The following is a 26,096-nucleotide window of genomic DNA, read 5'->3' as shown; positions in this document are numbered from 1 at the left end:
TTTGTATATTAAAAAAAATAAAATAAAATCACGAACACGACAATTCTTATGTTCATGAAAACGCTCAAAATTAGGAACAAGGTAATCGGATAAACATTACGCCAGCAGCAAAAACCACAAAAATTTCGAGCAATAAAAATAACGATAAATAATACAAGGCCAGCTCCTCTGAGAGCTCAGTAGCTGAAATGGGTATCGGAAAACAATTTGGATATCCCACACACACACACACACACACACACAAACTAACAAATTTACCCATAGAAGGAAAACAACTTCCTCTACGGATTTAATACCTCTCTCTCTCTCTCTCTCTCTCTCTCTCTCTCTCTCTCTCTCTCTCTCTCTCTCTCTCTCTCCTTAGTTTTCCTTTGCTGTAGAACAGAATTGAAATGTAATACGGACACAAAGAGAAAAACGTGAACCAAGAGGCACACAGATATCGGGAAGAAGAGGAGAATAAGGAGCACAATAAGAAGAATAGGATATGTAGTGAGCGAAAATAACCTAAGTAATAGGAGCAAAAATATGAGAATCAAGTTTCTGGAACTCTATCTATTTATAACTGCCCTAAAAAAAAATCCAGCCACTCTCGTAGTCGATACAAGTACTCCTTTCATTTTGAAAAATCTTAAAAAATTAGTTAATCTAAAAATACGAAAGCATTGAGGGTGTGAGTGCATCACCATCCATAAACAGAGATACTATGGAGTATAATAGAAAAATAAACACAGAAATTTCTAGTAAATTACAAAGCCGCAAATAAAAAGACAGCCATGGTATGAGAACACAAGCAGTCAATGACTGGGACATCAATTAGAATATTAAAATCGCTATAAAAATTAATAATTTTTAGTTGCTTACTACAAATTCGAAAACTGTCATTAAAGACAGAAAAATTATAAGCCTTTAGGTATATAAAAACACTAATGTTCTGGAAATTTTGTGCACACGGTCTCACCCCCGATTCAGCAGGTCAAGGATGAATGTTGCATAGACTTATGTCTTTTTTTCTCTTGGGGCCACACTCAGCTGATCGCAAAGGGCGGACATTAAAAAAGTGATGAAGTAACAACGATCACGAACGATATTTACTAAAATCGAGCAAAGAAAATATTTCGCTCCCGCCTATTTGAACGGAATTCCATTGCTTTTCGTCCATGGCATTTGCTCAGCACATACACTTCAAACCTTGTGTGCTTTATCTGGTACACATCGAGTCAAGTCCGTTCTCCGCGCGTCATTTAGCCGTGGGAGTTCAATAAAAACAAGCAAGCAAGCAGGGAGAGCGATTCCAATCATACAGATTTTCTACTCCAATCAACGTTATGAATATGATATTATCTGTTGCTATTATTGTGTGTGTGTATACATATACATATATATACATATGTAATATATATAAATAAATAAATATATATATTATATATATATAAACGTGTGTATTATATATTATATATATAATAAATATATTATATATTTTATATATGCGTGTGTGCGTGTGTATGTGTGTCTGTGTACGTATGTGTAAAAGAATAAAGAGAGAGACTGAAAAATAGTGCACCCCGCTGAACTTGTCCACACCGACGAAACTAAAGCTTCGAGTCCGCCACCAGCTAAGCCCTGAGCCCTCGTTTTCGGACACGTCCTGAAACTTCGCCGTAAGAAATTATAAAATACAAGCACCGAAGCATATAAAGAAAAAGGAATTTCACCGTCGTAGGAAAAGTGTTCGTGAAATACGAAAATGGGTTTGAAGTTGGTAGTCGTGTTTTTTAAAAGGGCAGGTTTGTGGACCTGAATGGAAGTCGCATTGAGTGCGGTAAAAGTAATGGTAATAACAGTAGTTGTAGTGGGAGTAGTTCTGTCAAAGTTACCTCACATCATAACGTGAAGCACGGAGGCAAACGCAATATCAGTAATTCCATTCGTTGTTCCGCGAGTGCATTTAATTGATTGATGCAAGAATCCGGAGTGACGTTGGCATGAAGGAATGCTGTATTGCATGATTTTGTATTGAGGAGATTATATAAACGTCTATATATATATATGTGTGTGTGTGTGTATACAGTATATACATTTACAGCATACAGTATATATATTATATATATATGTATATATGTATATATAATCTCCACAATTTTTCATCAAAATTTATGTATGGAGATCAGTATATGCATGCGTACTTTAATGAATGTCAAAGAACCTAAGATAAAAATGCCTGTATGTAAATGTCTACTAATTTTCCTATGTTTATTAATGCATTTTTTAGTCAATATAAATATAAATGAATATTATATATATATATATATATATATATATATATATATATATATATATATATATACATATGTATATATAAATGTATGTGTCATATATATACATATACATATTTGTATTTATATTACCATACAAAATTCATTCATAGACATAAGAAAAATAGTCCGCATTTTCATACAAGCATTTTTCCTTAGGTTCCTTGACGTTCGTTATAGTACGCATGAATATACTGATGTCCACACACAAATTAAGAGGAAAACTTAATGTCACCTCAATGTCGTAAGTTGAACACTGTCCTCAATGTTTATTCAAATTGAATTGAGTTCAGCTCATTGGACATATCTCATAACCATCCCATAAATTGATACTCGCGCAATCTGAGCTGATTCTTCCCCTACGCAATGCCTCTAAAGATGACACCCAGTTATAACATTACGGGCAACTGTACATTAATGCATTCCGAAGTGCACTCGCATGTGAGCCAACTTTGTCCAATTACCCATGACTTGGGGAAAGCTAAATAATAATCTCTCTCTCTCTCTCTCTCTCTCTCTCTCTCTCTCTCTCTCTCTCTCTCTCTCTCTCTCTCTCTCTCTTTTATTCATTAGCTATAACAACTTCATCACAAACCCCAGCGCCATAAATCCCAGCACACTGAAAGCAATTCCCATATTCAGGATTTTCATTCGGGATTTATGCATTCATTTATAAGTCTATATCACATAGCTGTACATAATTAAATTATGACGTTGCAATTTGCTCGTTGCAATGAATAACGATTCAATATATACTATTTTACTGAGAGAGAGAGAGAGAGAGAGAGAGAGAGAGACTAAACTCAAACCCCCCAATTTTGTATTATGTCAACTGGAACCCTTCTTATTTCATTTGGTTGGTGCTATGTTTAGATTAAGTCGGCCTTATGGTAATAAGAGGCCTGGTGTGGACCTATGGACTTTTACCAACCAACTGAGACGTTAGTTTACATATTATAAATCCCGAATCGTCAAAATCCTTCAATAACAATAATTTTCAATTTCAGCTCCTGCGAGCCTTATTTTCTTGGTACCGACCCTCCCACCATTATGTACCCCATTAAACCTCATTTCTCCTTTAGAATTCCTTTTCGGAAGGAAAGTTTTCAAAAGACTATATCGTCTGAACAAAAATGCTATTGCTGACAACTGTGCGGTTGTCAAATTATAAAGGTTTAAAACTCGTCGATATAAAATTACGAGAACTGAGTTCACCAGTTTGCTTAATCTATACCAGATTTACGCATCTTCGACATGATTTAAGTAAACTACTTATTAGTGAATATATCTGTTGCATCTTCTCTCAAAAAGAAAGCGGGAAACTAATCATGAAAAATTATATTTCATTCAACAAGCAAACTGAAAAATACTTCCAAACAACAACCCTGACCTCTTAAGCAAAGCTAGTCTTTCATTTTAAAAAACTACACTGAAGTACTTTATATAAACCTTTGAAACCGAAATTTACATCCCCCCATCTACAAAACATTAAATTATGCATCCAACGAGAAATGAGGCCAAAAAAGCCAATGATTAAGCAAACAAACATATAAACGGTTTAAAAATTCTATCCAACGAGCGGTCCTTTTACGTGGTTCGGAACACTAATCAAATAAAGAACATCCCTCTGCTTAATGATTCAAAAACCATGTATTTGAACAAACCCTTGTCGAGAACATGCGGGTAATCATAAAACGTTGTTTTCACCGTGATCTGAGTTGATTTCCTCAACTGTCTACCACTAATTCCTTCTACTCTTTTGGAAATTATCAGTGAGATCCCCCTCAAATTCGCCATCTTTTTCGAGTATTACATTATTTGATTTTAACATCAGTATTAATGGCAATTGAAATTTGATGAATTCATTTATCTGTTCATCACTAGTAATGATCATCGAATTATCATGATTTTATCAACCATTCAATATCTAAATCAGGGTATTGAATCTCACTGATTATATTAAATGGCTTAATAACAATATTAATGATTACAAAATATGGTGGAATTTATTCACTTGTATAATAGCGTTAACGTCTAAATATGACCGAATTTATTCGGTTACTTGATATCAGCATTAAAACTGCTGAATCTCGATTATTTGATTGTATTATTTAATATCGGAATTAATGACTACCGAATTTGAGCAAATCACCCACCTGAAGTTCGAAATTCACTTCAACAATTATATTTAGAATTAATTACATCATTAGTGATAATTAAGTCATTTAATCTCCTCTTTTACTAATCTCATCCTTTCACACCAGTTCCATCGTTCATTTATGAGGTCAGTTTCATTCATGATGTTCATTTCTACTTATGATTCAGTATAATAAAGAGGATTCGATATACCACTAAAATCTTTCAAATTGAACTCGATGAAAATTCCTGTGAAAAGGAGAGCAATTCTGACACCCTGAATAGTCTTCAAATCCCCCACCCTTGCCCCCAAAAAAAAAAAAAACGCTCCCCTTATTCCTAACGCCAGAATCCACTGGCGTACGACACCTTGAGCTCAAACCATCCTCAAAACCGCTGCTAGACAAATAACGTTCCCCATCCACCAAATGCAAATAGATGCCTACGCCTCGATCACAACTTTCGCCCAGTCCCCGAAGTAATCAACCTTTGGACACGAGATTTAGTAGGAACGAAACAGGTCAAGGGAACCCAAGGGAATGAAACGCATGGGATTTTTTTTTTTTTTACTTAAAAATCCGTAGCCATACGGCGTGATTGATCTAGCCATTTCGAACGATTAAAAATGGAATGATTTTTATGCAGGGAAAATGAACTTACGGGGGAGACAGAGAGATGAAATAACGGCCGTACCACTGCAGCCCCTAAATGAAACTTGACGTGTTTGATCGAACAATTTTGCAGGCATAAAAAAGGTGCTGGACTTGATGCAAGCGAATGAAGGGAAAGAGGGTCAAGCCATAAGTCATATTAACGATCGTCACTCAGTTCAGAAATAGAAACTGGCACGAATGATCGAGCAGTTGCGAAGGGACTGCAAATGTGTTGGGCTCCATGTGAGTGACAGACGTAAATAAAGTGGCATCGGAGGTAAACAAAGAACTGGGTGCACGATCATCGCTCCGCATCCCCAAAAATACAAGCAAAACAATATGAAACCGCTGAAACGTGGAAGCTTACCTCTGACGATGTCTCTGGCTACGATGTCGTAAACCTTCTCTTGGGTACAGTTGGGTTTGATCACACGGTCGAACAGGTACAGCTTCCCCTGGAAAAACAAAAGTAAAACGTGAAATCACAGATCGCTTCACAGTGCTCTTCAAAAAAAAAAACAAATGAACTCAACTAAGCGAGAATGTCAAGGAATGAAAATTGATATACATGTGGGATAAAGTAGAATATAAAATAAATAATATATATATAATATATATATATATATATATATATATATATATATATATATATATATATATATATATATATATATATATATATATATATGGCATGAAGTTATATAGAATAAGGAGGGCTAACCCGGTTTTTTTTTTAAGGAACAGTAATATAGGAAATATTGATTTCGAAGTATTAAAAATAACCAGTATGAACTAACAGCAGAAAGGCAATTGCTAGAATTCCGTACTTTTTTCCTTGTGGGGGGCTGGGGGGGCAGAACTCAAGTCACTTCCAGGAAAACAGGGGAGTAGCTAAATTTCCGAGTTTATGTCGATTGCCAAAAACAAGCAATGTTGTCAGGGTTAACTTTTATGTCACTAGTTAATTTATAATATACCAAATTAGTCATCGCGTAATTGTATGAAATTTCTTTATGGCAATGTATTACCTCTTGGTTACAAGCATAAGACAAATGCTGAATCAGAGTGCAGTGAAGAACTTCAGAAATGCAGAGGCCATGGGAAGAGACTTGGTGAAACTGTACAATTCACGCGTCATGGAAGAAAGAACTGGAGAAAGGTAGAAAATTATCGAGTCGACTTAGTGGCAGAAGGGTCACAAAGAAAAGACCTTAATGACTAGGTGACATGAGAATGTATGAATGATTATGGCAAATGCGTCAGAGCGAGTGAGGTAAGGTCGACGAACGACTGAGTATAGGCTTCCGCACAGGTGTGTGAAGTCGGGTTCTCAATGCCTCCACAGTCCGCCTTTGATCCAGGAGTTAGAGGATACTGTAAATGTGACAGTTGGCATGTCTGTCTGTGAAACTATTCTTAATGCAGGGGTTCGGCTTATTATTATTATTATTATTATTATTATTATTATTATTATTATTATTAGTGTGCGTGTATATCTTTTCGTTAATATTTATTGGTTTAGATATATATATATATATATATGTGTGTGTGTGTGTGTCTACATCTATTCGCAATTACATTTATATTTACTGATTTCGATAATACGTACACTTGAGACATGCACACTATATATATATATATATATATATATATATATATATATATATATATATATATATATATATATATATATATATATATATATATATATATATATACAGTATATATATATATATATATGTGTGTGTGTTTGCGTGCGTATACATATATATACGATACTTTATAATGATAAGCACAAACTCACGCACACCTGCGTCAATGATATTGAACCGAAAGGAACAAAATGGAAAATATCATAAGTCCCCTTTTGTCTGTTCACCAGTAACAAATTAGGCAACATAATAATTTACCTTTTCTTTCTACGTGAATCTTTGAGCTGAGAGAGAGAGAGAGAGAGAGAGAGAGAGAGAGAGAGAGAGAGAGAGAGAATGCATACAAACTAGAGAACTATAATACATAAGACTATGTTTTTGATGAAATATATTTTAATGTAATATATCATCGTTAAAAGATGCTTTTGTTGAATCAAAAAGCAGGAATCTTAATAAAAAAAAAAACATGTATATTCAATAGAGACAATATTTTTGCCGATTTTAATCATCAGTGAACAAATTAATTAATTATCATATCCCGACTAAAGTTGGTGCTTCTTACATGACACAGGTAAGCCGCTCTGTGTCTCTGACCTTTGAATATCAGATTTAATGAACTACATCACAAGGAAAATAATGTCATAATTTATAATTATGCAAAGTTTAATGCAAAATGAGTGGTCAGTTACGAAGCATTTAAATACTAAAAAAAAAATTTTTTACCTCCTGACCTTTTAAGGGACGAAGTTGGTGGATTTGCCTTTTAGGGAATTGCCTTTTTAATTTCCCCATATTAAAAGGATACACAGTCATACATTTGGCTATTAATTATTTAAATTGCCGGAAACCCTTGACACTGACCTTTGACCTTTAACTGTGATTTTTCCTAACAGTTAAATATCAAGAAGGCAATGTAATGAATATAATTATATTCCAGGTTTCATAGCATTCTGTTAACCCGTTAGCTGGTCCGCTGGTATAGTGGTTAATGTCGTGGAATGCCACTTAGATGTCGCGGGTTCGCTTCTCCCCCAGGGCGATGGAAAATCACTGGCTCTGCATCATGATCAGTTACTGCTGCAGTGTGGGGTCTGCAGTGGGAGGTTGAAACCAACATTCTTTGGAAGATTGAATTTCAAGTCAATGGTCCCTGCATGCTTGTTCCATGTGGATAGGTTTCATTTATTGAAATAATAATAATAATAATAATAATAATAATAATAATAATAATAATAATAATAATAATAATAATAAATCTTGAGATATCCTGCTATCATATATATTTACAAACACGGATAAAATCAAGGCAGCGTTCTAACTTAGTTGGCAACGTAAAATAGCTACAATGCTTTGACGAAACAACTTACTACTTCCAGTCCCTACGAGAAAACTCTTCTTCCCCCAAAGATAAACAGGCACCGAAAGCAGAAAAACAGGACATCCAAACAAAATCAGAATTCCACTTCCTCTCTCCTCGTCCCAACAAACGCCTCCTTTCGCACACTTCCACCTCCCCCTTGGAAGGAAGGGCCTCATCGACATTCCCGCAGCTTTCATCCGAAATCCTCGCGGCTCGCCAGTCTCCAAGGGCTGTGTAAACTCGGCCGCTTTGATTTCTAGTCAAGAGGAAGTCGTTTTACCGCTCCTAATCTCCTTAATGGGGCGCGATCGGACTTTGGTAATTTAGGTTTTCGGGTTCCTCGAGTGGTACGTATTACATGTAGACGGATTTTGCCGGGTTAAAATGACAAGAAATTAGCTGAACAGGATCCTCTTCTTTCAGAAATGATATGTAAACCGTGACCAGATGTAACGGTATGCAAATATGGCTGTGAGTGTTTGGAAAGGTTGTGTCGTTATCTTTATAAGATTAATAAAGAAAAATCACTCGGTATAATCGTTATGTCACTTTCTACGCGAGCAATGATAAGGAGATAGACTGAAATAGAGAAAGCCATAAAAAGTGATTCTGAAAAACCCTGCGTACAAAACAGAGGAAATAGGGAAACTGCAATAAAAACATGAAAAAAATTCGCCTTGGCACTACTCTTTTAACGAAATAAAATAATGCTGTGTAAATACATTGTTATAAAATAAATCGTACTCTGCTAATTCTACAGAGGACTAAAAAGCATGTGTTTGTATTTATAATACAGAACCGACCTTATGTTAATGACCAGAATGTGATGGGACCCGTAATTTTTTGGCTGTAAAAACAACGAAATTAGGATCATTGTATATTGACATTTTTCACTTTAGCAGACAGTCTGCAGAGAGAGAGAGAGAGAGAGAGAGAGAGAGAGAGAGAGAGAGTTATGAATTACATAAAGACCTGTAATCCTACTGCAGAAGTGACGATTGTAACTGGTGTTTATGAAGAGGGTAGACCGATTGCAAACAGTCATGGAGGACGAATGAAAATTATGTCGTAAGCTAAACTCAGTCTCAGAAGTAACAGTTACACTCACAGACAGACTAACAGTAGACAAACAGACAAACATTAGACAGGTTACAGACAGTCACACACAGTCTAAACTGACGTCATAAATAGCAAGAATCGCAACAGACGAACGATAGACAGGGAGCGGTAGGCAGGCCCTAGACAGACAGACAGAAAGAAGCCAATTACTAAATAAAACATCACGCTGCGTGACGCTTCACGCCGAACAACGCCAACAAACGCAATTAAGAACAAAACCCAAAATCAAAACAAAAAGCTGCCACTCGACAGATGCACCAGAGATTATCGATGTCTGCAGCGTCGTCTCCATAATGGCGCCGAACCGGGCGTCGCCAGCGATGAAAGAAAAAAGAACTCCGTATATTACCCACACTGCAACACGATCAATAGTGTGTGTGTGTGTGTGAGAACTTAGCATTTAATAGCCGCAGGCTTCTTCTGTAGAGTGGAGTTTTAATGTCTTCCCTTTTTATCTGATCATCTGCATTATTACGAGATTGTCACGCAAGCGGATATTCTATAATTATCAAAGCAGATGTAACCTAAGGGGAAACTCGAGAACGTCCAGACAAATATAAACCTATGAGAACGAAGAAGAGCGTAGATTGTGCATCCACATTAGCACACATACATACATTATACATATATATGTGTATATATATATATATATGTGTGTATATACATATATATATATATACAGTAATTTATATATATATATACATATATTTATATGTATATATATATATATATATATGTATATATATATATATATATATATATATATATATATATATATATATATATATATATGTATATATGTATATATATATATATATATATATATATATATATATATATATATATAATTTATATATATACATATATATATATATATTTTATGTGTATATTTATGGCATTTTCTATATTTTACATAAATGTTTACATACATATAGGGATAAACAGGCAATACACAAATGATAAAAAATCTGTAGCCGTGTTCTCTTTCAAATGAATTAATAATGAGTCCATTACGCATGTAGTTTTCCCTTTCTTAACGAGGCATGATGCCAATAAACAATTTTTGCTCCATAATATCGGTTCTTATTTGTATAAATCACATTTCCCATTACATTTTCCTCATTCACAAACATAAATCTCGTTGGTAATTTCGTTACTAAGCTATATTCCCAATCACGTATGATGAATGACTGATCACACAATATATCTCTCCGATATTTGTCAAAGGTGTTTGACAATATCTAGCTTACACAAGGCTCACAAACTCATTCAACAACTGTAGTTCTTATGCAAAGACAAACACATTTAATATATATATATATATATATATATATATATATATATATATATATATATATATATATATATATATATATGTATATATATATATATATATATATATATGCGTATATATAAATATATATATGTGTGTGTGTGTATACATTTACATGTATAATATTATATATATATATATATATATATATATATATATATATATATATATATATATATATATATATATATTAGAAATAATCAACACACAATCATGAGCGGAACAGAAATAAATTTCTGACTCAGATCAAGATCGAATATAGTTCTTTCAATTGAAACGCAAAGGCGCTGCCCACTATGCCATACAAGTCATACACACACACACATGTCTGTGTGTAATGTAATAAAAATAAGCAGCCATTATGATAATATCCCAATCACAACGTTAAGTCTTCTTCGGTCAGAGATCAAACGCCTTGTACAGTACAGTATTCGTGGTAAGACAGCAACTTCTTGAGCTCGGCCAAGCCACTTTAACCGGTAAAGAGCCCTGTCATATGTTTAAATTTTTTCGTAGGGGCTTTGCTTCCTTGCCTGTGCAGTAAGTACGTTTATTTTCAAGGCTATATCAGAGTTAAAATAAAACCAATATCGTTTGGTGTGGTTTGATTTCTCGGGGTCTGTATCAATAATAAAATAAGTATATCTTAGTTTAACCAGACCACTGAGCTGATTAACAGCTCTCCTAGGGCTGGCCCGAAGGATTAGATTTATTTTACGTGGCTAAGAACCAATTGGTTACCTAGCAACGGGACCTACAGCTCATTGTGGAATCCGAACCACATTATAGCGAGAAATGAATTTCTATCACCAGAAATAAATTCCTCTTATTCTTCATTGGTCGGTCGGAGATTCGAACTCGCGGCCAGCAGAGTGCTAGCTGAGAACGGAACTCACTCGCCCAACAAGGAACCAATAATAATAATAATAATAATAATAATAATAATAATAATAAGTCGGTCGGAGATTAGAACTCGCGGCCAGCAGAGTGCTAGCTGAGAACGGAACCCACTCTCCCAACGAGGAACCAATAATAATAATAATATAATAATAATAATAAGCAGATACCAACGACATTGTTATTATCAATATTCATATATATTATCAATGTCAACAACATTCATTAATATTATCAATGTTGTTATCAACATTCATTAGTATTACCAACGTTATTATTAATATTCATTGATAATATCATTATTGCCAACATAAAAAAATATTTGAATAACTACGACTTTGTTGGACAATTAGACGCACAAGTCCACGATAAGTTAACTCAAATACCCTTGAGAACTCCTCTTCAATTATTACAAGCATTTGATTAAAAAACAAGACCAATAAAACTAAAAACGTCACAGAAGATTTTGAGCAAATAAACAATCTGATGAAATAAAGATGAGACAAACAAAAGTGGAAAAGTCACCGTAGAAGAACCTAAGTAAATAAAGGAGGTATTTGATGAAAATAAGTTTTGGGGTTGAACAAATGCAATTACTAAGAAGAGTCAATAAGACCCCGTTTTTCTAATTGGTGAGAAGTGAAGTATTTCGTAATTAAGGTCGGATGCGACTTCATCAGTTCTCTCCTCTATACCGAGACACGAACAGTATAGGTCTAAATCCTACTCTAGGTTAAGTTAGATCTTGCTGGCTCGGCTAAACTCTCTTTCCACAGAGCAGCCCTCTTTGGAATTTTAGAGTGGTCAGGAGGAAAAAAAAAAATACCGGCTTTTTGTAAACCTAATCTTACGGTCATAATCTTTATCTTTTGTAATATATATATATACATGAAGTGCGAGTGTGTTGTACATACGTGCACACTCACACTCACACATACACACACACACACACACACACACACACACACATATATATATATATATATATATATGTGTATATGTGTATATATATATATATATATATATATATATATATATATATACAGTATACCCATGTGTTATGTTTAATATGTGTATATACTATAAATACTATATATACATATAGTTAAAGTATTTTATTATACGGAAAGAATTAAACCCATGTATGCTTGAGGTTTTAAGGCTTGAAGAATGTATAGCCACTTTCTAACTACATGTCTATCTATAATTATATATATAATATATATATATATATATATATATATATATATATATATATATATATATATATATATACAGTATATATTATAGATAGATAGATAGATACATAGATAGATAGATAGATAGATTTTCAAGATAGATAGATAGATAGATAAATAGATAGACAGACAGATACAGATATATATACATATATGTATATATATAGACAGATAGATAAATACATAGATAGATAGACAGTTAGGTAGGCAGACAGAAAGAGATATATTAGACATAGACAGATGAGATTCTTAGAACCTTTAAAACCTAAGATACACATTATATAAATGTAACAGTTAGCCATAATGGCTTAGACAGAAATGATATATTACAACACATATGTATCTAATAAAAGTGATTAGATTCTACATTATACATATATAAAATATATATATATATATATATATATATATAATTATATGTATATATATGTGTGTGTGTGTGTATGTGTGTGTGTCCAAGTTTTATCATTGAAGATTGTGAAGTCTCTTTACAAATAACTGCTTTTCCTTCTCCTCCATTATTTTTTATCGGGGTTGGCTCTCGGTATTATTCGTTCGGTAAACCATGAACGACAATGATCGCTTGTTAACGAGGCCGAGACCAGTCGCACAGCTACGTGTGAAAGTGGGCAATATTTGCGGTTTACAACAGAGCACTGACTATCTAAGAGTATCTACTGTATGGTCCATTCACGCTGCTTCCCTACGCAACTTTCTGTTCTGGAATGATCTCTATAAAAAATTTAGAAGAGCTGTTTAAGATTGCACTTACAAGAAAATGTTCAGTACATTCAGTCGACTAGCGTGTTTTACTTGACTGGGCGTGTGTAACAAGAATAAGAACTAAACGAACGTACGTAGAATGGAATGGAATGGAATACAGAGTTTAGGCCAAAGGCCAAGCGCTGGGACCTATGAGGTCATTCAGCGCTGGAAGGGAAATTAAAAGTAACTAGGTTTGAAAGGTGTAACAGGAGGGAAACCTGGCAGTTGCATTAAGAAACATTATTGTTAGGAGAGGGTGGATAGCAAGATGGAAGAAGATAATATGAATGAAGGCACATTAAAAGGAATTAAGGGGGCTGCAGCTAAGGGCCGAAGGGACAAAGCAAAGAGCCCTTAGTAATGCCTATAGTGTAACCCTTGAGGTGCACTGACGGCACTCCCCACTATCTAGGAATGTACGTAGAGCTTGTGTGAGTTTGCATTTCCTTTCGTAATTTTACTGATCGTAAATACAAACGAATAGCTCTCAGTGACCACATGTTTCTTCGGGAATTTCACTTACATTGGAGTGTATTAATAAAAAAAAATAATGTCGAATACCTTCAGGGATATAAATCACGAACATAAGCTGAACATCTAAAAGAATTGCGAGCTATTGAACCCTCGAAAGCAAAACTCAATCAGAACACTTCGACGTAAAACCTTCTACCACCGTGAAAACAAAAGACCTAGAAATATTGAACAGTTTGCATTAAACAGGAAAGAAGCAACTTTGGGTTAAAAAAAAAAAAAAATATGTCCAAATTTGCGAAAAATAACAATGAGGATTCTGGATAAACAAAAAAACAAAGTTGTTTGTCACTGGACACTGCCACAATCAAGTACTAGGAAAGTAGATTTAGTCAAGTGGAAGAAATTATTCATGGCAAGAAGGGAGATATTCAAGCTAGATTTTCTTCTCTTCTTAAAATCACGGAATGTTAGAGGCTACTTTTACTTCGCTCACTTCGCAGTTTCTTTTTTTTTTCTGGAAGCGGCTGTTTCAATTGAAAACGGTCAAGCTGACATCTGAGGTTTCGTGAAAGTGATCGGCGCTGAAGGCTGCTGGTCGCATTTTCCTGAAGTCTGCTAGTATAAACAGGCTCCGCCCCCTCGGCCATCCCCTAACGTATTAACAACAACCATTGCATAAATAACCTGTAGCGCACTTGTAGCTGTTTGAACGAAGGGTACTTTATAAGCAATTAATGCAAATACTTAAGTTATAGCCTTATGCCATTAAGTTTCCTCCCCTTTTAAGGTACACTGTATAAAAGGCACATGGTGTAATAAGTTTAAGTGAATGGTAACTATACACCAATGGTGTCTATAATTCCACCTCACAAAGTCGAGATAATGAATTTGAATGCATAACATTTTTACGTCATATTTAGCTAAGACATATATATATATACTTCTGTCTTGTATGATGTTTTTAATATTTGTGAATACTACTAAGACAAAGTAACCTACTGGCGTTACGTTTAAGGAGTATTCATTGATTACAACACCCGCTTTCATTACCGATAAACATCCTCAGGAAAATGCGTTTGCCCTCGGGGATAGTGTACATGATATGACCTGACCATGCTCATTTTTTATTCCTAACCTTCATTAAAATGTCTTCAAAACTATAGTTTCCCGGCTACTCTCGGCAGAAAATCCTCTCCTTCAAGACATCTAATAAATATGTTTAAGCTATTCTCTTGTTTCTTTAGATACTTGTTTTATTTATTGTCAACTCAAACACTGACTCAGCCTCATCTAGGCATAGATACTATTTTTCCTTTTACGATGACTAGTTAAGTAAAACCTATAAAAAGTATATATAATATATATATCTATAATATATATATATATATATATATATATATATAATTTCATTGTATAATTCACTGGCCCTATATATATATATATACTATATATATATATATATAACAAAACTTGTCAATCAGAGAGCAGAGAGACAGACAGACAGAAAAAGAGAGAGAGACAGTCAGAGAGAGACACAGACAGACAGGAGTGCACATACACAGGACTGTATTAAGTTTCATGCTTGTGATCAATGTTAGGGGCTTGTGACCCGATTTTTCCACTTGTGATCAGTGACCAGTACCAAGGGACTTGGCATTGGCCATATTGCTCTTAACATTATGGGCCAAGTTATATGGACTTCTGGGCCTTGATGTGCGTCCCGCAATCACAAGGGGTCTGAAGCCTGCGTATAAAGCATACTGACCCGGGACAGTAACGTCACAAAAGAGTAAACTCGGTTTATATCCATACCGGCTACCAAAACAGGATCAGGCATTTTCACGATAGTTAAAAATTCAGATTCTTCTTTGTTTATACACATACACACAATATATATTATCAACTAAAAATTCCCCTTGTAACATATATGAAAATATATTACTTCCGCAGGTCAGTGAATTGGATATTAAAGGACGTTTGTAGCTTTCTGATTGTATATGAATCACGGTGATGTGATAAATAGTCATAATATGGTTACGTGCGACAAACGTTTACTGGTCAACATGGAAGAGGTGGGTGGATATCGTCTCCAAAACGCCAAAACACCTGAGTTCGACGGGTGAGTTGATGGGAGATGGTATTGCTTATACCTCTCTGGCCACTGGTTAGTGTCACTGTCAGTCCTGATTCCTCGTCCGTCGCTGGTTGAACCTGACTTCTGGACGAGGCCGGACGGTGGACTTATTATCAACTAAAAATTCACTTGGAAGGTAACATATAGGTGAAAAATATTACTTGGACTAGTGGTGGAGGAATTGGATATTAAAGGACGTTTGTAGCTTTCTGATTATTATATGGCCCTATAATATATATATATATATATATATATATATATATATATATATATATATATATATATATATATATATATATATATATATATATATATCACTGGCATATATATATATATATATATATATATATATATATATATATATATATATATACATATATATATATATATATATATATATATATATATATATATATATATATATATATATATATATATATAAACATATATATATATATATATATATATATATATATATATATATATATAAACAACAAGCAGGAGTCCAAAAAGACGACAGTCAACAAAACAGTTGCATATTTATCGGATGGAAACGTTGGGGGTTACTTATACACATCATCGGTCCGTAAAATTGAAAAATACATATTAATTCTCTTAATTCAAAATAAAAGCTAAATTAAAAACAGCAGTTGCATTCTTTAAAATTACAAAATATATAAAAAAGTAAAAATAAACAAATTTTTTTTCAAGTTTACCTGGTCAAAAGAAGGGGAAAGAGAAAGTGAGACCACAAGCTCACGCATGCCCAGAATACGCTTAGGCCAAGTGCAAAGGAGAAGACACGTCCATGAGACAGTCAACGCTATGAAGAGAAAGACAGAAAGACTGGCGAGGGAAAACAGTGCATACAGAAGGATGCAAAGTGATAATGAACGGCATGTGAAGGAAAACTCGCAACATGTAAGGACGATCAGAAGTCTGCAGGAGGAAGTCGTTGCCCTGGCTGACGAAAATAAAAGAAATGAAAACAGAGATGGAAGAGAAAATTCGCCTTCTCTTAGAAGAACGGAATCGTCTCCAGAATGAAAATGTGGATAAGGAAACGAAGATAGAACACCTCGAGAAAGAGAAAAGAGACGCCTGGAATACGATAATCTTTTTGGAAAGCAGTTTGGAAGATCTGAAGAAGGAAATAACGGTTCTGACGGTCACTGCACAAGAGAAGGAGACAGACTTCGGGGTAAAGGTAGACGCCATCAACGACCTTACGAGGCTCGAGGAAGACGCGAAGCGGAAAAGCTATTCGAAAACAAAAGTAGAAGATGAAGGATTTTCGAAAGAATTGGGCAATGGCGAGAAAAATGGATGCACAGAAGTGATGAGAGAAATAGCAAAACAGAGAGAAAGTAGGACAACTTCGGAGGCAGGTGAACGACCAGGAAACTAGGACATTCAGAAAGAGGCCACGCCAAGGAGGGAAAACCCTGTATCCTCAAAGATTCTGGGTAGGACTCGCGACCGACTTGGACTCCTCTGAGCGGGATCTCTATGTACTGGTGAAGCAAGATAGCGAAATTGACGACCGACGAGGCCACGAGAGTGATTCGCCATGCACGGACAGTGAATGCTGTCGAGAGAGTGTAGTGCAGCAGAAAGTTGCATATTTCTAAGAATCGTTCAGATAGTGAAACAAGCATGAAATTTGGTCGAAGTGCTCTTTAAAGTTCCCTGGAGTTCATCAGAAAGAGGCGCTGGCCACGCAAAAAATTTAATATGGAAGCCAAATTCAAGATGGCGGCCAGTATGGACAGATTTTGGCTAATTTTCACTGAATGGCAAATGTATTTGCTTCTAACAATAAGGTAAAGCTCTTGGACTATTTCTTGTGAATATTATGTTTCTGGGGGGGCCACTGTACAGTTTACCTTTAAAGATGGAATGGCTGCCAAGAAAAGAGAAACAATACTTATAATGAGAAATAATGACAGCAGTTCAACAATTATCGTTTTAAGCATGGATCTTGGTTTCTGTGGTTTTAGATCCTAATGAGGCCATCTCTTTCGAATAACTCATCAATTTTGAAGGAAAATTAATAAATGTAAATGGAAGTGTATGTCTGCACACAACCAGGGCACACTGGTGACATCACTGCTGTGTAACTCAGCATGGGGTTCAGTGCCAGCTAATCCAGCTTTACTAATCCTGTAGTCTTGGAAGATGGCAGTTGTAGTATAGTTTAGTTTAGTGTCCCAAATGCTTTCTAACAGCCCCAGACCAGCTATGGGTTAGATAGCCGCACCTGAAAGACAGGATGTGCCAGCGCTGGAGAGCCGAGCCTGGTATGGGGCTGTAGGCCATGATGGTTCATGTACTTACCTGTTGGTGTACAGATCACACGGGACTTAAATGGCACTGGATGAATGATGGGCTAGGTGAGGGAGACCGAACCTAGTTGAATCCAGGCAGGAATGTGTGCTTTGTTTAAGGTGGTAAAGGATAACCCATCGGCCTTAATCAAAAGTGAAATCATGGCAGAATGGATGCCAATCAATATTGAGCAGTAAAAAACAAACTGGAGTTTGTGTTGTCTTTGTCAGAAGGACAAAGATGGTGAGCAGTTGACATCACCACCAGAAGTCATCATGTCCTAGACCATGATGGGAACAATGCTGCACAAAGAGAACATTCCCATGTTCAGTGAAATTAATGAAATGCCACTGATAATGGATCCAGCAAGGCTGGATGAAGGTGATGGCAAGAGGAAACTCTCAGGAAAAATGCAGCAAAATACCATGTGAACTGTCGATTGTTGTTTAACAACAGTAAACTGGACCTGCAAGAAAGGACAATCCAATGACAGACCAGCAACACTGAGACTAGTCGTAAGGCAAAACTGGATGAACCAGTCATGACAATGAAGTTTGCATTTTCTGTGAGAAAGTGGCACCTGCATCTGATCTCAGACAGGCTAGTACTCAAGGGCCTTGACTTGAAATTGCGGAATGTGCAGAGATACTTAGTGATGGCAAGCTCCTTGCTAAGATTGACTGGTGGGATGTCATTGCACAGGAGTTTAAGTATCACCATGCCTGTCTTTGTGGCCTCTACAACAGAAAAGGTCCTACCTGAGGAGCCTTGAGAAAGAACCAAGGTAGCACTGAGTCAGAATCAGATGTGTATCCAAGTTCTGTCAGAACTGATGACATACATTGTTGAAAACAACCTTTGTTCAGATGATGGGAGCCAGTCACATTTCGGCTGGCAGATATTTGCCACCACTACCAACAAGTCTGGAACAAAGGTGAGAAGTCCCAAGTGTAAATTCCACGAGACTCAAAGACAAGTGGATGGCAGAAATTCCAGAACTTGAGGCTCATAAATCTGGAAGATGTATTACTTGCATTTCAAAAGGATGTGGGAAAAGCACTTGCTCAATCATCTGATCTTTCAGGGCAGTTATCATTGCTAAAGCAGCAAATATTCTCAGAAAGTGGAACTTGATCATCAGTCAAGTTTGATTGCACATTTTCTGAGGCTTGTGGACAGATGATGGACTGTGGTCCTCTCCTGCTCCAGTTTAGCCCTGGAAGATTGAGCATGGGGCTGACAAAAGAGTCACAGTTACGATTTGGGCATCAAAGTCAGACCAGGCCATTGCACAGCTCATGCAGTTCAACTGCTACCCTGAAACAAAGCTGGGAGCAACAACTCATAGACACTCCAAAGACAGAGAAACACCATTCCCAGTCTAGGGGGACTCTCAGTCATGGCCAAAACCAGGAAGAGAAACCTGGTTGAAATGCTACATCAGTATGGCCTCAGTATCTCTTATGACAGAGGACTGGAGGTCTCTGTTGTTAGGAGATGCCACAGTGGAATATGTGGAGGAGGGTGAAGTCTGTCCCCAGCTGGGAAAAGGGTTGTTCACCACTGCAGTGATGGACAACATCGACCACAACCCATCTGCAAGTTGCCACTACCTCCACTGGAAGATGGCATCTCCATGGATTTCAGCACCCCACCAAGGAGAACACTGGACAGGAAAGACAGGAACTAAAGTTTGCACCTGAGAAAGTAAACTGTGCCTGAAGATGCCGGAGCACATTCACAAACATCTCACCAGCTTCCTTTCAAACAAGAACCCTGTGCCACCAAACACTGCAATACCAAAGCCACCTGGACAGATATCTTGGGAGCACACAGAAGCACTGGAGTATTGTGGCTGAGACAAGGTCATGGTCACCTGGGGGAAATAGATGATGCAGTGAATCTGACGATGGTCAGCTCATCACGCTTCAATGAAGAAGTCTTGAATTTGTGGTAACCATAGCGGATGGACAACAGTTGGGTGATCAGACTTCATTCTGGCCCTGGAAGATCCAACCTGTGATGCACAAAAGTGCAGGATGTCACTGATTTTCTGAACCCTGGCCAGATACCCATAATCACAGCTGATCAGCCAATGGATGCCGTAGCAAAGAGGTGCAGTGACTTGTGGCCTGATCAGTATGGCGGAAGACAGTGGTTGGTAATGTTTGGTGGTCTGCCCTGAGATGGCAGCAATGACATCTCCAGACTCTTCTTCAAGGCAGTGGATGGACAGGAGTCTGGTGGAGTTCACTGGCCTGCAGATGGATTGCTGTGCATGAAAGTGCAACTTCTCTGAGGCCAGAGAAGGTGAATGGCATGCTCTTCTTCCATGGAAGTTTACAGGCTGTGAAGAGTGTCAGCCTAAGAAGCAAAAGAGAAGACCGCCTGGCAGACATGGAACATCTTTCCAGAGGCCTCCACTGTGTTCTCCAAACTGAAGTTCACTACCACTGGAAGATGGAAGCTGAGAGTGACCTGAAGGTCCTGGAGAGGTTTGTCATACAGATGGTATGAAAGATCCAGCACTGCTGGCACTGGGATGAGGCTAGACTTGATATGTTTGCCAGAAAAAAAGCCCAGGCATATGGTCAAGGCCATTCCACCAACCAGTGGGAGCTGCTGGAAGTTCACTGGCCCTGGAAGATGGAAGTACCAGGCTGGTTGTGTGTGGGGGCAGGCCACTGGATGGTCAGCCACAGCCAGAGGGGCTGCTGAGTGGGGATGGCAAAAGTCTGGAAGATGGCAAGTCCTCTGGACAACCAACTTCTTGCCCTTGAGCCAGAGGAGGACAACAGGTTACCAAATGTGGATGCAAAGCAGGCTGAAGATACAAAAGGTGCAAGGACCTGTGGCTGGGTCTTCCCTGGACAGCTGGGGACTGCTGGAAGTTCACTGGAGCAAATGTGAAGTCTAGATAAAGATTGCTTCTCTTCAGTAGAGGCAGGCAGATGGCATCCAACGTGTCGGGGGCTATGCCTAGTTCATCCTCTGGAATTTTTCAAAGGTGTAGGTTGAAAGAGATACATAGATTGTGGTTTAGGCCAGTGGATTTGAAGGTTTTCTTTTTTATGGTTACAGTCAAAAGACAATGTTGTATGTGACAACCAGGATATTTCAGTTGAAAATACATATTAGTTAAACTGTCTGATCACATGAATATACCAAAAGATAAAAACAGTTGGTCTCTATGATGAAGGATGGAAAGCGCTGTGGATAGAAAAAAAACTTTTAGGAAGATTTTGCTAGATGCCATCTGGGGTTACAATTCACTTTTAGTAAGGTTTTCAATAAAATGGACAGCAGTTGGAAGTTCATTTTATAACCTAAGAGTCGAGTGCAAAAGAGAAAAAAAACTGGCATAGACCTCCAATAGATGCTCCCAAACCAGTGAACTGAGCTGGAAGATGGCGGCCATTTTGAAAAATAGCCTGGACTCTTCAGGCAGGCAGATGGACAGGTCGGGGCCTTTTCAAGAGACTAGTCTTGGAATCTGGGAGAGAAAAAGATTTCATGCTTGTTTTGTATCTGAGGCCAGCATTTTGGACAGCAATCTGCTGAAGTTCACTGGTCCTGGAAGATGGAGCTGGGAGCTGAGGAGACTGAATATGAGTGGCGTAAGGAAGGTGGATAAAATGCAGCTTTGGAAGAAGTGGAAAAACAACAGAAAGCTGAAACGTGAAGCTGAACACGACGCTATGTGGGAAGAGCTTCGGGAAGCACTTCTCAGGGAATGGCAATAACTTTCACATTCGGAGGGGATACCTGAGGAAGAGATAGGTGGGTTACTTGAGATAATCAGGGAGAAAATAGAGATGCCTAAAGAGGATATAACAGACCTACTTGAGGATATACAGGAGACCCTCAAGGGGGAGATACGGCAGATAGTTAGGCTGGAGGATGGAAAGCGGTTGGGGGGCCACTGAAAGTTCACTAGCAATGGAAGATGGAAGCTGGAAACAAAATAGAGAAGCTCAGAACAGTGGCCAAGGCCGGCAGATGGACAGTGGTTGGGGGGCCGCTGAAAGTTCACTGGCCCTGGAAGATGGAAGCTGGAAACAAAAAGGAGAAGCTTGGAACTGTGGCTGAGGCCGGCAGATGGACAGTGGTTGGAGGGCCGCTGAAAGTTCACTGGCCCTGGAAGATGGAAGCTGGAAACAAAAAGGAGAAGCTCGGAACTGTGGCCGAGGCCGGCGAATGGACAGCGGTTGGGGGGCCACTAAAAGTTCACTGGCCCTTGAAGATGGAAGCTGGAAACAAAAAGGAGAAGCTCGGAACTGTGGCCGAGGCCAGAGGATGGACAGCGGTTGGGGGGCTGCTGAAAGTTCAATGGCCCTGGAAGATGGAAGATGGAAACAATAAAGAGAAGCTAGGAACTGTGGCCAAGGCCGACAAATGGACAGCGGTTGGGGGACCACTGAAAGTTCACTGGCCCTGGAAGATGGAAGCAGGAAACACAAAACAGAAGCCAAGAACTGTGGTCGAGGCCTGCAGATGGACAGCGGTTGGGGGCCGCTGAAAGTTCACTGGCCCTGGAGGATGGAAGCAGGAAACAAAAAAGAGAAGCCCGGGACTGTCGCCGAGGCCGGAGGATGGACAGCGGTTGGGGGGCCACTGAAAGTTCACTGGCCCTGGAAGATGGAAGCTGGAAACAGTAAAGAGAAGCTAGGAACTGTGGCCAAGGCCGACAAATGGACAGCGGTTGGGGGACCACTGAAAGTTCACTGGTCCTGGAAGATGGAAGCAGGAAACACAAAAGAGAAGCCAAGAACTGTGGTCGAGGCCTGCAGATGGACAGCAGTTGGAGGGCCGCTGAAAGTTCACTGGCCCTGGAGGATGGAAGCAGGAAACAAAAAAGAGAAGCCCGGGACTGTCGCCGAGGCCGGAGGATGGACAGCGGTTGGGGGGCCACTGAAAGTTCACTGGCCCTGGAAGATGGAAGCTGGAAACAAAAATAAAAGTCCAGGAACTGTGGCCGAGGCCGGAGGATGGACAGCGGTTGGGGGGCCACTGAAAGTTCACTCACAATGGAGGATGAAAGCTGGAAACAAAAAAGAGGAGCCCGGAACTGAGGTTGAGGCCAGCAGATGGACAGTGGTTGGGGGGCCGCTGAAAGTTCACTGGCCTTCAAAGATGGAAGCTGGAAACAAAAGGGAAGCTCAGAAATGTGGCTGAAGGCCCGCGGATGGACAGCGGTTGGGGGACCGCTGAAAGTTCACTGGCCCTGGAAGATGGAAGATGAAAACAATAAAGAGAAGATAGGAACTGTGGCCGAGGCAGACACATGGACAGCGGTTGGGGTCCGCTGAAAGTTCACTGGCAATGGAAGATGGGAGATGGAAACACAAATGAGAATCCAAGAACTGTGGCCAAGGCCGGCGGATGGACAGTGGTTGGGGGGTCACTGAAAGTTCACTGGCGCTGGATGATGGAAGCAGGAAACAAAAAAGAGAAGCTAGGAACTGTGGCTGAGGCCGGCGGATGGACAGCGGTTGAGGGGCCGCTGAAAGTTCACTGAACCTGGAAGATGGAAGGTGGAAACAAAATAGAAAAGCCAGGAACTGTGCCCAAGGCCACCAGATGGACAGTGGTTGGGGGACAGCTGGAAGTTCACTGGCCCTGGAAAATGGAAGCTAGAAACAAAAGAGAAGCCCAGAACTGTGGCCGAGGCTGGCAGATGGACTGCAGTTGGGGGGCCGCTGGAAGTTCACTGGCCCTGAAAGATGGAAGCTAGAAACAGAAAAGAGAAGCCCGGAACTGTGGCCAAGGCCGGGTGATGGACAGCAGCTGGGGCGCGGCTGAAAGTTCACTGGTCCCTGAAGATGGAAGCTGGAAACACAAAAGGGAAGCTCGGAACTGTGGCCGAGGCCAGCGGATGGGGGCCAGCTGGAGGTTCACTGGCCCTGGAACATGGAATCTGGAAACAGAAGAGAAGCTCGGAACTGTGGCTGAGGCCAGCGGATGCAAAGCAGTTGGGGGATCCGCTGGAGGTTCACTCGCCCTGGAAGATGGAAGCAGGAAACAGAAAAGAGAAGTCCGGAACTGTGGCCAAGGCTGGCGGATGGAAAGAGTTTGGGGGGCAGCTGGAGGTTCACTGGCCTTGGAAGATGGATGCTGGATACACAAAAGAGAAGCCAGGAACTGTGGCCATGGCCGGCGGATGGACAGCAGTTGGGGGGCCGCTTGAAGTCCACTGGCCCTGGATGACAGAAGCTAGAAACACAAAAGAGAAGCCCGGAACTATGGCCGAGGCCAGCGGATGGAAAGTGGTTGGGGGGCTGCTGGAAGTTTACTGGCCCTGGAAGATGGAAGCTGGAAACAAAAAAGAGAAGCCCAGATTTCACTGGCCCTGGAAGATGGAAGCTGGAAAGAAAAAAGCCAACCCAGTAACTGTCACCGAGGCCAGCGGATGGACAGCAGTTGGGAGGCCGCTGGAGGTTCACTGGCCCTGGAGGATGAAAGCTGGAAACACAAAAGAGAAGCCTGAAACTATGGCCGAGGCCAGAGAATGGATAGCGGTTTGGGGGACGCTGAAAGTTCATTGGCCCTGGAAGATTGAAGCAGGGACGCACAAGAGAAGCCCGGAACTGAGGCAGAAACTGTGGCTGAGGCCAATGGATGGAAAGCGGCTGGGGCTGCTGGAAGTTCATTGGCACTGGAAGATGGAAGCAGAGAACACTCAAGTGAAGCCCGCATCTGTGGCTGAGGCCGGCAGATGGATAGTGGTTGGGGGATTGCTGGAAGTTCACTGGCCCTGTAAAATGGAAGCTGGAAACACAAAACAGAAGCTCGGAACTGTGGCCGAGGCTGGTGGATGGATAGTGGTTGGGAAGCTGCTGGAAGTTCACTGGACCTGGAAGATAGAAGCTGGGAGCGCAAAAGAGAAGCATGGACTTGTGGTCGAGGATGGCGGATGGACAGCGGTTGGGGGGCTGCTGGAAGTTCACTGGGCCTGGAAGATGGAAGCTGGAAACAAAAAGAAAAGCCCAGACTTGTGGCCGAGGCTGGCGGATGGACAGTCGTTCAGGGGCCACTGGAAGTTCACTGGCCCTGGAAGATGGAAGCTGGGAGTGCAAAAGAGAAGCCTGGAACTTTGGCCAAGGCCAAGGGACAGGACAGCTGTTGAGGGACACTGGAACTTCAATGGCCCTGAAAGATGGAAGCTGGGATTGCAAAAGTGAATCCTAGACTCGTGGCAGAGGCTAACGGATGGACAGCTGTTGGTGGGCCACTGGAAGTTCACATGCCCTGGAAGATAAAGGCTGGAAACACAAAAGATAAGCCTGGAACTGTGGCTGAGGCCGGAGGATGGACAGCGTTTGGGGAGATGCTGAAAGTTAACTGGGCCTGGAAGATTGAAGCTGGAAACACAAAAGAGAAGCCCGGAACTGTGGCTGAGGCTGGCAGATGGACAGCGGTTGGATGGCCGCTGTAAGTTCACTGGCACTGGAAGATGGGAACATAAAAGTGAAGCCCGGAACTGTGGCCGAGGCCAGCAGATGGACAGTGGTTGGGTCGCCGCTGTAAGTTCACTGGCACTGGAAGATGGAAGCTGGAAACACAAAAGAGAAGCCCAGAACTGTGGCCGAGGCCGGCGGATGGATAGCAGTTGGGGGGCCACTGGAAATTCACTGGCCCTGAAAGATGGAAGCAGGGAACACACAAGAGAAGCCCACATCTGTGGCTGAGGCC

At 39.6% G+C, this 26,096-nt stretch overlaps 1 protein-coding gene across 4 annotated transcripts in view; it reads right to left on the bottom strand.

Moving 5' to 3' along the window:
• LOC136849695 (kinesin heavy chain-like) overlaps positions 1–26,096 on the bottom strand; it is a 446,857-nt gene that overhangs the window by 310,485 nt on the left and 110,276 nt on the right. For all 4 annotated transcript variants that reach the window (XM_067123042.1, XM_067123039.1, XM_067123041.1 and 1 more), the window contains exon 2: positions 5,472–5,559. In XM_067123042.1, the coding sequence (XP_066979143.1) occupies positions 5,472–5,559 (88 nt within the window). The remainder of the gene's footprint in view (positions 1–5,471; positions 5,560–26,096) is intronic.

The sequence above is a fragment of the Macrobrachium rosenbergii genome, chromosome 21, assembly GCF_040412425.1.
Source record: "Macrobrachium rosenbergii isolate ZJJX-2024 chromosome 21, ASM4041242v1, whole genome shotgun sequence".
In the NCBI taxonomy this organism is placed as follows: Eukaryota; Metazoa; Arthropoda; class Malacostraca; order Decapoda; family Palaemonidae; genus Macrobrachium; species Macrobrachium rosenbergii.
Note: the sequence above shows the minus strand (reverse complement) of the source record. Positions and strands in the feature narration are given on the sequence as shown.